Here is a 12754-nt window from a genome sequence, read left to right on the forward strand (position 1 = left end):
AACCCCTGTCTCTATGCTGACTCAATTGATAAGATCAGTCCTATTTCAAGCTACAAGGTCTAAAATATTTCTATTGTATAAGGGCTGTTGAACTAACTGCTTAAGACAGTTTTTAGAAAACGTGTTCAAAAATACTTCACAAGACCGCCTGTCCATATCACCTGCAATTAATCCATAAATATGTAAGTCTGTATTCATTAGTTTAAAGTCCCCTCCAACTAATATTGCATGATGTGGGTATTTCTGCACTACTGAGTATATTGGATAATTTTAAAGCTGTCACAGCAGAATTGATTGGCCAATAAAAACATCCTGTAATTAATTTGAGTTCACCTAAACCTGTCACATGCATACAGATAACTTCACAGTCAGCCTCAACTTTGATGTTGAGAGACATAATATTTCTGTTGACTGCAATGAACACTCCCTCTTCGATGACGCCACTCCGTTTTTTTGATACTTGTTCCATGCCTTGCTAAATACTTCAGAGCTTTCCATTTCAGGTTTCAACCAGCTCTCGGTTTTGAGAATAATTTGAGCATGACAATTTCCCTGGCGGGCATAAATTCAGGAACTTCATTATGAATAGTTCAGCAATTTACTGTTAAAAGCTTGACAGCTGAAATACCTTTACTTTGTACTTGGTCTGATTTCACTCTCTGCATTTTGATTGGTGTGTAGTACAACCCTGATGTATCACAGGGAGTCATACAACTTTCTACACCTTAAAACCTGATCCAGAAATCTACAGCCAAGACATAACAGATGCAACAGAGCCTTTGGCTGAGAACATTCACTTGGCTCTGAACCAAAGGGCCCTGATCAATTCAGGAAACTGCTTCTAATTGTGAGGTTGGCTTGCACCACCTGTGCAAAGTCAGCATTTCCACCACTTCTCCCAGTCAGCTGTATGAACAGACAATGGTAGCACAAGTGACAGATATTATTGGTGCACACATGGGCCACAGCTTGTAGTGTGACTGCACTCTGCATGATTAATAGCCACAGGCAGGGTCTCCTTTTGGATGAGGCTGCCTAGCAGACATACCGAGTGCACATGGGATTTCTTTCCAGCTCTGGACACTATTTCCCTATGGGGCTCCCTAATGCACCTAACATTGGAGCTCATGACAACCAGAAAATGCAACCTCCTCCCCTCCCCACTGTCACTGTGTACCTGCTCAGACCCTGCTAATGGAATGGCCATCTGTCCACTCACAGGATAGATGGGTGAGACCCGATGGCAAGGCTCCATGTTGACTTTCTACCTCATATGAGATGAATGCATCACCACTTTCGATTCACCCTGTAGTGAGGGCAGATCCACTGTGTTGGATATGCTACAAGGTGTCTTGGCAGCAGAGCCTGTAAGCAAAACAAATGTCACTTGAAATGCTCCATGTGATGTACCAGATTCTGTGCCACCTTTACACCATGAGGGAGCAGTCTGAAGATGGCTGACCATGCCAAAAGTATCCTCAGCAGTTCACAAACTGTGGCCAGTTCCTGTGTCTACACACAGCGAGCACACAACCTATCCATCATAGTACTGCTAACTTAAGTATTAACTATAAAAGCATGCACCGAAAGTTAAATGTGTAACTTACTACCGTGCCGATGTGTCACCAGCAGAGGCTGATGCCTTACTGAACTATGTAATTGTGTGTACTATGATGATTTCTATCAGAATTTTCGCTATCGGTGAAATTTCTGGACTTTCACATATAAAGTACATTAATATTTTTCCATATTGACTTTTGCTTTTTACAATCACCAACAAGAATTGGAATATTGATTAATATGAACATTCTTTCAACAACTGTAACTTTTTCGAAAATAATGGCTTTTTATGAAAATTTCATAAATTATGTAATATTAACAGCTTAGTGTCTAACGTATCCCTATTATTGTTTCACACAATCAGTTACTTCATTTATAATATAATGAATGCAAATAAAAAAATTACAGAAAATTATCATAATTGAATAGCACTTATGTAATACCATGAAACAATATAAGAACAAAAAGATTAGCTACAAGAAACGAAATACAGATGTACAAGTGTATCATGATGTATATTAACTATTTGTATCATCTTGTTCAATTGGAGGATCTTGGTCTGTTACATTACAATGTGTCTTACGTATGTATGAATAAAACACAATTTTTGCATTTCTGTTCACAGGGTTCGATGGTCTGCAGGGGCTTTCTGGTTTGCCAGGAGATCGTGGACTTCCAGGTTCACCAGGGTTGCCAGGAGCACAAGGATCTAGCATTGCTGGCCTTCCAGGGTTTAAGGGTTATCCAGGAATGGTGGGGAATCCTGGCCCAAGAGGGCGAGCAGGTGTTCCAGGTCTTCCTGGTGCTGCTGGATTACCTGTAAGTACCAAAGCACATATATCTTCTGAAATAGTTGCATGGTATACATACACTTCTAATAATTTTGTTATTTGGGTCTTCACTAATTAGGGTGTATACGGCCTATGAGAGTGTTTTATGATTGAAATGGTCATTCCTGTCTGCAATCATTGTTACTTGATACAGCTTATGTCTGTTTAATGAGTCACAGATAGGTAATGAGGTACTATATTTACCATTAATAAATCTCACACTTTCTGTACTTACTGATTTAATTATTGATTGATGCTGAAACAATTTTATGCTCTTCTGTTGTCATCTCACTGATTAGATGACATGAAATGCTGATAATTGAGTGTTGCTGGTGGAATACTGATGAAATTGAGAACTAAGTTGAAAGATCTTGAAATGCAGAAGGCTACTTAACTGTTTGATAAATAATTATTAGCTTGCAAGTACCATTCAATTGATGCACAGATGCCAATATTTGTATGGTAATAGATAATCCTTGACAGAATATAAATTTTCAGGGTTCAAGGTAACAACTCGCCAAATAGTTGAGTCACTGTTTCGTTGAAGGGACATCGACAAGACTGAGTATGTTACTAGCTCACTTTAATCTAATCCACAAACATATCTGCACATTCCTCTAACCTTCTGACTAGCCCCAGCAAGCAGCCAAAAAGGGGCACTCCTTTTATTGCCCATTATTACCCCTGACTGGAACAGTTTAACCACATCCTTTGCCAGTGCTTCCACAACTCATCATTCTGCCTGGAAATGGGGAACATCCTGGCTAAAATCCTTCCTACCCTTTCCAATTTTGTGTTCCATCTCCCTCCCCCCTCCCCAGTTCTACCTATAATCCTAGTCCATTCTTACACTAAATGTACTACACATCCCTTTCCACAGGGGTCATACAGCTGTGAATGACCAGGTGCAGGACCTGTCTGAAACACCCACTAAGTACATCCTATTCCAGTCCCATCCACTTGTGAAAGCAGGCATATTGAATAGAATTTTATACTGGCATGACCACCAACCAGCTGTCTACCTGAGTGAATGATCACTGCCACCCTGTGGTCAAGAGCCAGGTTGTCCACCCAGATGGACTGTGTTGTTGGGCACAATATGCTCAATTTAAATGGCTGCTTCCCAACCCTTGCCATCTGGATCCTTCCCATGAACACCAGCTCCTCAGAATAATGTAGATGGGATTTGTCCTTGTAACACATCCTTCAATTCCATACTTCTCCTAGCCTGCCCCACAAGTATCTTCACCCCTGCCTCAAGACCTAATTTCACGCATCCTGCACTCATGTCCTCCTCTTCACAGTCTTCCTCTCCCACTGTTTTATCCCCCCTCTAAATCCACTCCTCCATATCACTGTTTGCTGTGCACAATTCCCTCTGCCTATAGCTAAAACAAATTCATCTGTGACACATTGGTATCCCATACACTTACTGCCTCCCCTCCGAGCCATCAGCCACCCATCCCCAACCCTTCCTCCCATTTTTCACCTTTCCCACTCCATCTGACACAACTCCACACTCCAATCAGTCTACAGTGCCAGTGCACTGTAGTCAACTGGGAAAATGTAGCTATGCAGGTGTATGTCTGTGTGTACTGCACAGCTGTGAAGATGGATTTGTCCTAAGGTTAGCAGTATTCTCATTTTGTTTGCATATCATCAATGACTCAACACCTCAACTGTTCCATGAGTTGTTATGTTCTCCTTAAATGTTTAGACATCAATATTCTGTCATCAATGCAAGTAAGTTGTAATATGTAGTTATCAAATGTGGAAACATTCACAGTTCAACATTGTTTACAGTGATAAATGTTAAGAATCACTATTATAAACAACAAACTTCAGGCAATATTGCTTCCTTATTATTAGAAACTCAAACCCAGACTGGTATGGCAGCAAACTATCCACTCTTTTGATGTTGGGAGCACTTGTGGTGTATTACTCATTTATATTTCAATCTTATGAAAAGGATAGTTGCTACTCACCATATAATGGAGATGCTGTGTCACAGATAGGCACAATGAAAAGACTTGTCAGAAAGTGACCCTGCATATTTTCTCAGAGGCCTTGTTGGCTGAAAGCTCACTTTCTGACAGCCTTTTCGTTGTGCCTATCTGGAACTCGACATCTCCACTATATGGTGAGTAGTAGCTACCCTTTTCATACTACTACTACTACTACTACTACTAATAATAATAATAATAATATTTATTCAACATTGAATAATCAGATACAATCCCTAGAAATAATACAGTTTCAGGACACCATACAGATTATTCTTCTGAATACATCAGTTTATAAATTACAAACTAAAGATTTGTTTGTATTAATAAATTTTACATTTTGATGCATTTTACATTTGGTAGTATACAATCACAATAGGCCTATTACAAATATTCTTGTTATCAACATTATATTAGTTGTAGGTTACTTAAAACTATGAGCTTGACATACTTACGAAGCACTTTTCATATAGATATAGTACTCATCTAGGGAATAGAAAGGGTCTTCAATTAGAATTCTTTTCAGCTGATCCTTTAATTTGTCAGTAGGAAAGGCTCTGAGGCTTTTTGGTAGGGCATGTCTAGCTTCAGCCCAGCATTAAGTGCATTTTTTTCATATAAAGCTGTTCTGTGGCTATTTACATGGTATCTGAACTTATGCCTTGTATCATACTAGTGCAGGTCACAGTTGAAATTTGAATTTATTGTTTTCACAAGCAATATAACTTTCCAAATGTCTGTTTGTGTCTGTGTATGTGCAGATGGATATGTGTGTGTGTGTGCGAATGTATACCCCTTTTTTCCCCCTAAGGTAAGTCTTTCAGCTCCCGGGATTGGAATGACTCCTCATCTCCCTTAAAACCAACATCCTTTCGTCTTTCCCTCTCCTTCCCTCTTTCCTGATGAGGCAACAGTTTGTTGCGAAAGCTTGAATTTCATGTGGATGTTTGTGTTTGTTTGTGTGTCTATCGACCTGCCAGCACTTTCGTTTGGTAAGTCACATCATCTGTGTTTTTAGATATATTTTTCCCACGTGGAATGTTTCCCTCTATTATATTCATAGCAATATAACTTTCAATATGTATACACCTATAGTGGTAAGCCTACCTAATTTTGGGAACAGATTCTGACATGATTCTCTAGGTTTGTCACCACAAATAATTCTGATAACTTTTTTCTGTAGTATTAATAATGTGCTTAGGTTGGCTTGAGTTTTTGCACCCCATATTTCTATGGCATAGTTTAAATTTGATGAGAATATGGCATGATAAGCTGTTTTTAGTACACCCATATCCTTACAATATTTGCTAATCATATTTATAGCAAATACATTCTTTGACAGCTTACAGGTTAAGGAATCAATATGCATGTCCCATTTGAGGCTGTCCTGGATTGTAATTCCCAAGAACTTTGTCCATTTTTACAATGTCATTTCCTATGGATAATTTCATGCCAAATTCTATTTGTTTCCTTGCGTTAAATTCCATCGTTGCAGTCTTTGAAGCACCTACATTTAGATGGCTTTCATTAAAATATTGGACTATTTCATTAGTTACACTGTTGCACAGCACCTCCAGACTGTCATAGTCTTCGTGTTTACACACAACTGATGTATCATCTGCATACAATATTTTTTTTACAGTAAGGAGAACAATATTGTATATCATTAACATAAATCAAGAAAAGAAGTGGTCCCAAGACAGAACCTTCAGGCACTCTATATTTGATATCAGTAATTTTAGATTTGAAAGACCCACTGTTTGTTTTAAGCAAGAAAAATTGTTTTCTATTGCTCATATACGATTTTATTAGCTCATAACCAGTTCCTCTAATATCCAGGTTCCACAGCTTGTCAGGTAATATGGTGATGTTGATACAATCAAAAGCTTTTTTATAGATCAAGGAACACTCCAGTTACATACTCCTTGTTCTCTGTGGCAGTTATTATTTTTCTATTAATTGTGCTTCGGCTGCTGAAGTTGACTTGTTTTTCATAAAGCCATTCTGATTTTCAAATATTAAATTGTGTTGACTCAGGAATGTCATTAGTCTGGTATAAATAACTTTCTCAACTACCTTAGAAAATGCAGGTACGATTGAGGTGGGCCAGTAGTTTTCAATTTTAGATTTATCACCTTTCTTGTAAATTGGGGCTACTTGTGCTATCTTTAGACTATCTGGGAAACAACCTGATGCAATTACATTATTTACTGCTGTGGCCATGGCATCAAATATGTTGTCTATGCATCTTTTCAGTGTACTGATAAGACAGTCCATCATAGCCTGCTGATTTTGTATTTTTTAATGGCCTTACTACGTTTTTGATTTCCTTGCTATTGGTTGGGGCCAAGTATATGCTTTGTTTGATTGGAATGCCCTTATATCTATACTGAAGATTCTTAAAATGGTCATTGACAGATTTTCCAACAGAAGAAAAGTACTCATTAAAAACATTTGCAATCTGACATTGACATTTCATGATATACCCTTTATGGTTTATAGTAAAATCACTAGTTGATCTGTCCTTACAATACCTAAAGCTATTTATTACTTTCCAAACAGCTAAACCAGTGTTAGTAGAGTTTCTTAACATTGTGGCTACATATTTCTATTATAATAATCATGATAGTTCTTAAATTCTACCTTTAGTGTATTATTATTGCTATTATTTACCATTGCACATAGGAAAAGTCTAAGTTTCTCTCTTGCTGTTTTTACTTCATGATTTATCCAGTTATTTTTTGTATCTTTTTGCACTCATTTACTGTAAAGGTCATTTCTGGGCATGAGACACTGAAGCAATAATAAAAACCTGATGCTGGTTTTTTTCACCCCATTGTAAGCTTTTCATCAAACTGTTGAGCTCTTTAACATTGTCATCATTGGTGATTTTTTTTGTCACACATTGTTTCTCTTTTCTATTGACATGAAGATTTTCAGCTTCTATCAATACCTGTATTGTGTGGTGGTCAGAAATGGCAAGCTTCAGAACTGATGCACTGCATGTAAAGTGGGACATGTTAGTTATTATCTTGTCAATGCATGATTTTATACTATTGACCTCTCTAGTGGGCTTGTTTATCAGAAATGTTAAGTTAAATTGAGCTAGTACTAGCATTAGTTTTTTAGATATAGAGTCATTGGACAGCAAGTCAGTGTTTATATCTCTAGTTAGTTGTATGTTGACTGAGCCATTTTTATTACAGTGTTTACTGTCAATGTCAATAAGGTCATTAAGAACATCAAAGAAAATATCTAGGCTACCAGATGGAGGTCTGTATAGGCCTATAATAATTAAGTTCTCTTTCCCCCACTTATAATTAATTGCTTCTAGTTGTATTACACCCTCAGTGCTGAAAACACTTACATCTATTACACTATAATTACTACCGCTGGCTGCAAAGATAGCTACCCCACCACCAGGTTTCTCTTTTCTACTGAAGGCAGAGCAAAAGATCATGGAGAGTGGCTGACATACACTAATTAGCTAATCTGTGTACCAATGTTCACTCAGAACTAAAACATCAGGATTATCAATTGCTGCAATGGTATCCAACTCATTGTGCTTATTGCTAAGACTTTGAAAGTTCTACTGAATTAATTTGAATGTGAGCTTGGATTGTTGAACACTTGATGGACATGTCACCTTACCAGACTGATTGTTTTTAAGACTACAAGGGTTCTGCTGTATGATATTAGGGCTGAGTTTCTCCTGCTAGACCATACAGGGAGATGTAGAGCTACCAGGCTGTCCAGCACAGTTTACAAGTTTCCCTGGCTTGTCAGCAGTGGCTGTTTGTGTGGCAGGTCCTGTTTGGGTGGGTTGTGCCATTCCATAGCAATGCACTTATTTACACTGCTTTGTGTAGTGTTTTGTCTGATTTCATCAATAATTAATTTACTCACAATCTTTTTACCTCTCTTACTCATGTGCATACTATGAGTTGTGTGTAGGTCTCTATCTAGGTTACTGACTTTTACCAAAGACACATTGTGTAAATTATAACATATTGTTTTAAGCTATCATTTGTTTTATGCACTTCCAAGTTCACAATAGATTGGTATCTCTGGAATGTTAACGACAATTACTTTAGTGCCAGTCAACTTACTGAGTGGCATCATTTGCTTGATTTTTAACCACATCATTTGTACCACCAATGATAACGACATAATCATTTGCTGAGAAAGATTCACTATCTTGCACACATGGCTTCACCACAGCAGAAAGAGGTGCACCAGGTTGAATGTGAGCCACAGCTGTAAAGTCATCTTGGATACTCACAATGTTTTGAGCTATTTTGTGACCATGACTGTCTCCACATATAAGAATCCAGCCCTTTGTGTACTTCTGGTTCTTCTCACTTTTTCTACTACCGTTTTGTAACAGTCTCTTGCATACATTTTCATGGATTACACAGTCATTTCTTTCACAGATTTCACTGTCTTTACATTGAACATTTTGTTTATGTTCACTCACTAGGTTAGCATTAATACATGAGTTCATTCACCTTTTTATTTAGTAATGTAACCTCAGCTTTTAAACACTGAATTTCACTTATTAAATCTTCAACTAATGCTGAGAGTTCGCACTTACAGTCACAACTTTTTGCATTTGTAATTTTACCTGAGTTTTTAAGGCTGCACTGAATACAGTTCCAGCTTGTCAGAAATTCGTTGTTTTCTTTCACTGATGAGTCAATTTTAGCACATTGAAAATGAAACGAATTGTTGCATTCGCTGCATATGATTCCAGTTTTCCACATTTTTTTGCACTTTCTACACTTTTTATCGACTCAAGAAGTGTTTTTACATGAGCTAAGAACCGTTTCACTACTACTTGCCGTCATATTGTAAGTGACCACTGTAACATTCCACCCTGGGTTTTCCATTGTTTGACTTATTTATATTTGCATTTTATTATTCCTGGCACTAAACAACAGTTTTCATCAACATGCAGTTAAGAAAGATTTAAATACACAAATTTTTTACTTTGACCAACACTGGAAAGTCATTGATATGTATTGAGAATATTATTGGTGCTAACATATCCCCCTCTTTCCTGCCTGAGTATCACTTATGTTACATTATTTTAGGTTGGTATGTATTTCACCATAAGTTTAAATCTATGAAAAATTTCTGATATTTCTATTCTGTGTAATTTATTTCTTTTTTGTGTTAACTAGATATTTAACAAAACTGAGTCAGTTTTTATTACTTCTATGAAGATTTTTGTGATCTATTTTTCAGGGTCCTCCAGCTCAGAAAGGTGAACGTGGTGATTTAGGTATGGCAATATTAGGTGGTGAGATTGGTCTCCCTGGCCCTGAAGGTCAGAAAGGGGAACCTGGTTCAGAAGGACCTCAAGGATTTCCTGGATTTAAAGGACTAGATGGAGTTACAGGCATTAAGGGGCCAAAAGGTGCCCCAGGATTCTCTGGAACACCTGGCACACCAGTATGTGTAGTTCTACAGTATTACTGAATTTTCTTTCTCTTTCTTCTAATTTTTGTGAACATCTTACACTGATATGTATTATATCATTATGGACGTTTCTTCTTTTAATTTAAAATCAATGGGAAAATATATTCAGACACTGGCAAAGTGAAAAAAGACTAAATCCTTAAATTATTTTAGTAGCTTACCTTGTCTGATATGTTTTTATAGGGACAGAAGGGTGCAAGGGGCGAGATAATACCAGGCTCACAAGGATATCCTGGTATTCCTGGTGCAAAAGGTCTGATTGGTATTTCTGGTGCAATGGGGCCCAGAGGTAAGTTAAGATTTCTATGGTGTTTTATGTACTAAAACAAAGGAGAAGAGTTGTAAACAACATTCATTTCAAAATTAGAGTAGAAGTGACTACTAAGCGTTCCTAGTGTTAAAATTAGGATAGTAGGTATTTTAATGTACTAGCATTATATGTATCATGAAACTGAAACTTACCAAGTGTGTGAAAGACAAAACAGAAAAAAAGCTATGAGGTCCTTTATTATACACACCTAGGTTTGTTTTATAATTGTATAGATGGAATAAACAGATGACTGTGTTGCTACAGGAAACAAATACTGGACTCATTTCCTGAAAAAGAAAATGATTGGTTTCAGCTAGACTCCAATAATGATTTCAAAAGATAGATATCCCATTTTTAATTATTGTTTAGTCCAAATTATTAGTTTTTCATATTTTTTTATAATTTTATGTTTGCCATTACTAAAACACAGTCATCTCCACCACATGTAGTTGTTTAAATGATTAGGTTGTAAATCACCATCACATTCAAATTAAAAAAGGCCTTAAACATTTTTTGAATATTTTTCTTTTCTGTTTCTAGGTCCTGATGGCCCACCTGGGCAAATGGGCATAAAAGGGTTAAAGGGTGAAATTGGTCTAACTGGAAGGCGAGGGCCAGATGGTGAACCAGGGAGAGCAGGTTATCCAGGACTTGGAGGACGGATGGGGGTTCCCGGAGAAATTGGTCTGCCTGGTGACGTAGGAGATGCAGGACCACCTGGTAAGTTTCAAAAGTTTAAACAACTTAGAAAATGAAAACAAAGAGGATTTTAGAATTTATGTAGGGATTATAAGTGTATTACTTTTATAATTTCCGTGTTATGTCAGTCTGTGTGCAACTGAATATGAGCAACATTATCATACCATACACATCTTGCCTTTAGTTTTCAAAAGGCATCATCAGTGACAAAGTTTGTAGGTGTTGTTCTACATGTGTGCTTGCTTTGTTGATTTTATGCAAGCACACATGTGGAACAGTACCTACAAGTCTTGCCACTGATGATTCCTTTCACAAAATGAAGGTGAAAACCTTATATAACCTGATAAAATTGGTTTCATTTACATAAACAAAGATAAACTGTAAATTATCAACATAGTATTATACACAAATAAAGATAACAGAACAGCAGAAGTTAAAGCTGTATCATATTAACCAATGACATACTGATAACATAAAATAATCTCATCGTGTTAATGTGAAAAGATACATTCTGCATAGCTTCACTCCCTATTGTTCAGTGGAAATAAAATGGGGGGGGGGGGGGGGGGGGGAACTGCTAAAGAATATATCTGGTAGCAAAAATACAATATAATGTGTATGTAGATAACCACATATCTTTGCAGATACCACTTTAAATATTCTTACATTACCATTCCAATACATGTAGTCCATAATATTTGTAGGTAATAACAAAAGTGAATTTCTGATGAACTGATGTACATATAACCAAAATACATGGAACAAAATTAATTTACATGTGGATTTTGCTCCTTATCAAGGGTTAAGAGTGGCATTCTAAATTCTGGTCTAGAAGTCCTTGTGATGCTAATAGCTGTAAATAGCTGTAAATTCAAAACAAAAATTAGGAACATGTTTTATTAACAACTTTTTTTACAAAGTATTTAAATCTCCAGAATAAATTATTAAAAATTCCTGTTACCAACATGATAAGTGCAAATGTTCATTGCAAACAGACATTTATTGTTACAGCCTGTGCATATCTGTTATCATTTGTCAGTAAGAGCATCAATAGATAGTAGAACATTAAAACTTCAGCGAGAGCAGAGAACCACATAGCCCCAACCTACAAAAAATGATCTCTCTCAATAAATGCTAAATTTCGACATTACGCCTCCATCATTAAACCGGAAGCAACATACGCAAGTGAAACATTATTCAGACTAAATACTCAAGCAACAAATGACAAATTGCAGAAAGTTGATAGAAGAATACTCCGAACAATCATCAGTAATAAACATCAAGTTAATGGGCAGTGGAGACTTTTGCCCAATTCAGTAGTGTATAAAGGAAATGAATTCATTATTGGTACAATGTGGAAAAGAAGGATTGCATTTTTTGGCCAAATATCTCGCCTACCAAATACTAGATCCTAAAGAAACTTTTTAACTACTTCTGGAACAGTAAAACCAAAAACATCTGGTTTAAAGGAGTACAAAGTGATCTAGATGAATTGAACATCACCACATACCAAAGTCAACACAGAGAAGAGAAACTGCTTCTGAAGAACAAATACACACAGCTGACACTCAAACCATCAGAATGGAAGAAGTGTGTCATATTTGCAGAAGAACGAGCAGCCAGATCACAGTGAATGAAGAACTTTTGGGAAACAAAGAAATTGCTGACTGCTAAGACCTAAACTTAATCATTATAGACTCTGTTGTACACTACTGGCCATTAAAATTGATACACCATGAAGATGGCGTGCTACAGATGTGAAATTTAACTGACAGGAAGAAGATGCTGTGATATGCAAATGATTAGCTTTTCAGAGCATTCACACAAGGTTGGCGCCGGTGGCGACACCTACAACGTGCTGACGTGAGGAA

General features: G+C 36.9%; 1 protein-coding gene across 1 annotated transcript in view; it reads left to right on the top strand.

Moving 5' to 3' along the window:
* The window catches only part of LOC124616033 (collagen alpha-5(IV) chain-like), a 616123-nt gene that overhangs the window by 480224 nt on the left and 123145 nt on the right, over nucleotides 1-12754 (top strand). Inside the window, exons 16-19 of the mRNA XM_047144251.1 lie at nucleotides 2186-2379; nucleotides 9641-9847; nucleotides 10058-10163; nucleotides 10725-10904. Coding sequence (XP_047000207.1) covers nucleotides 2186-2379; nucleotides 9641-9847; nucleotides 10058-10163; nucleotides 10725-10904 — 687 coding nt within the window. The remainder of the gene's footprint in view (nucleotides 1-2185; nucleotides 2380-9640; nucleotides 9848-10057; nucleotides 10164-10724; nucleotides 10905-12754) is intronic.

Source organism: Schistocerca americana, chromosome 5 (assembly GCF_021461395.2).
Source record: "Schistocerca americana isolate TAMUIC-IGC-003095 chromosome 5, iqSchAmer2.1, whole genome shotgun sequence".
Classification (NCBI taxonomy): Eukaryota; Metazoa; Arthropoda; class Insecta; order Orthoptera; family Acrididae; genus Schistocerca; species Schistocerca americana.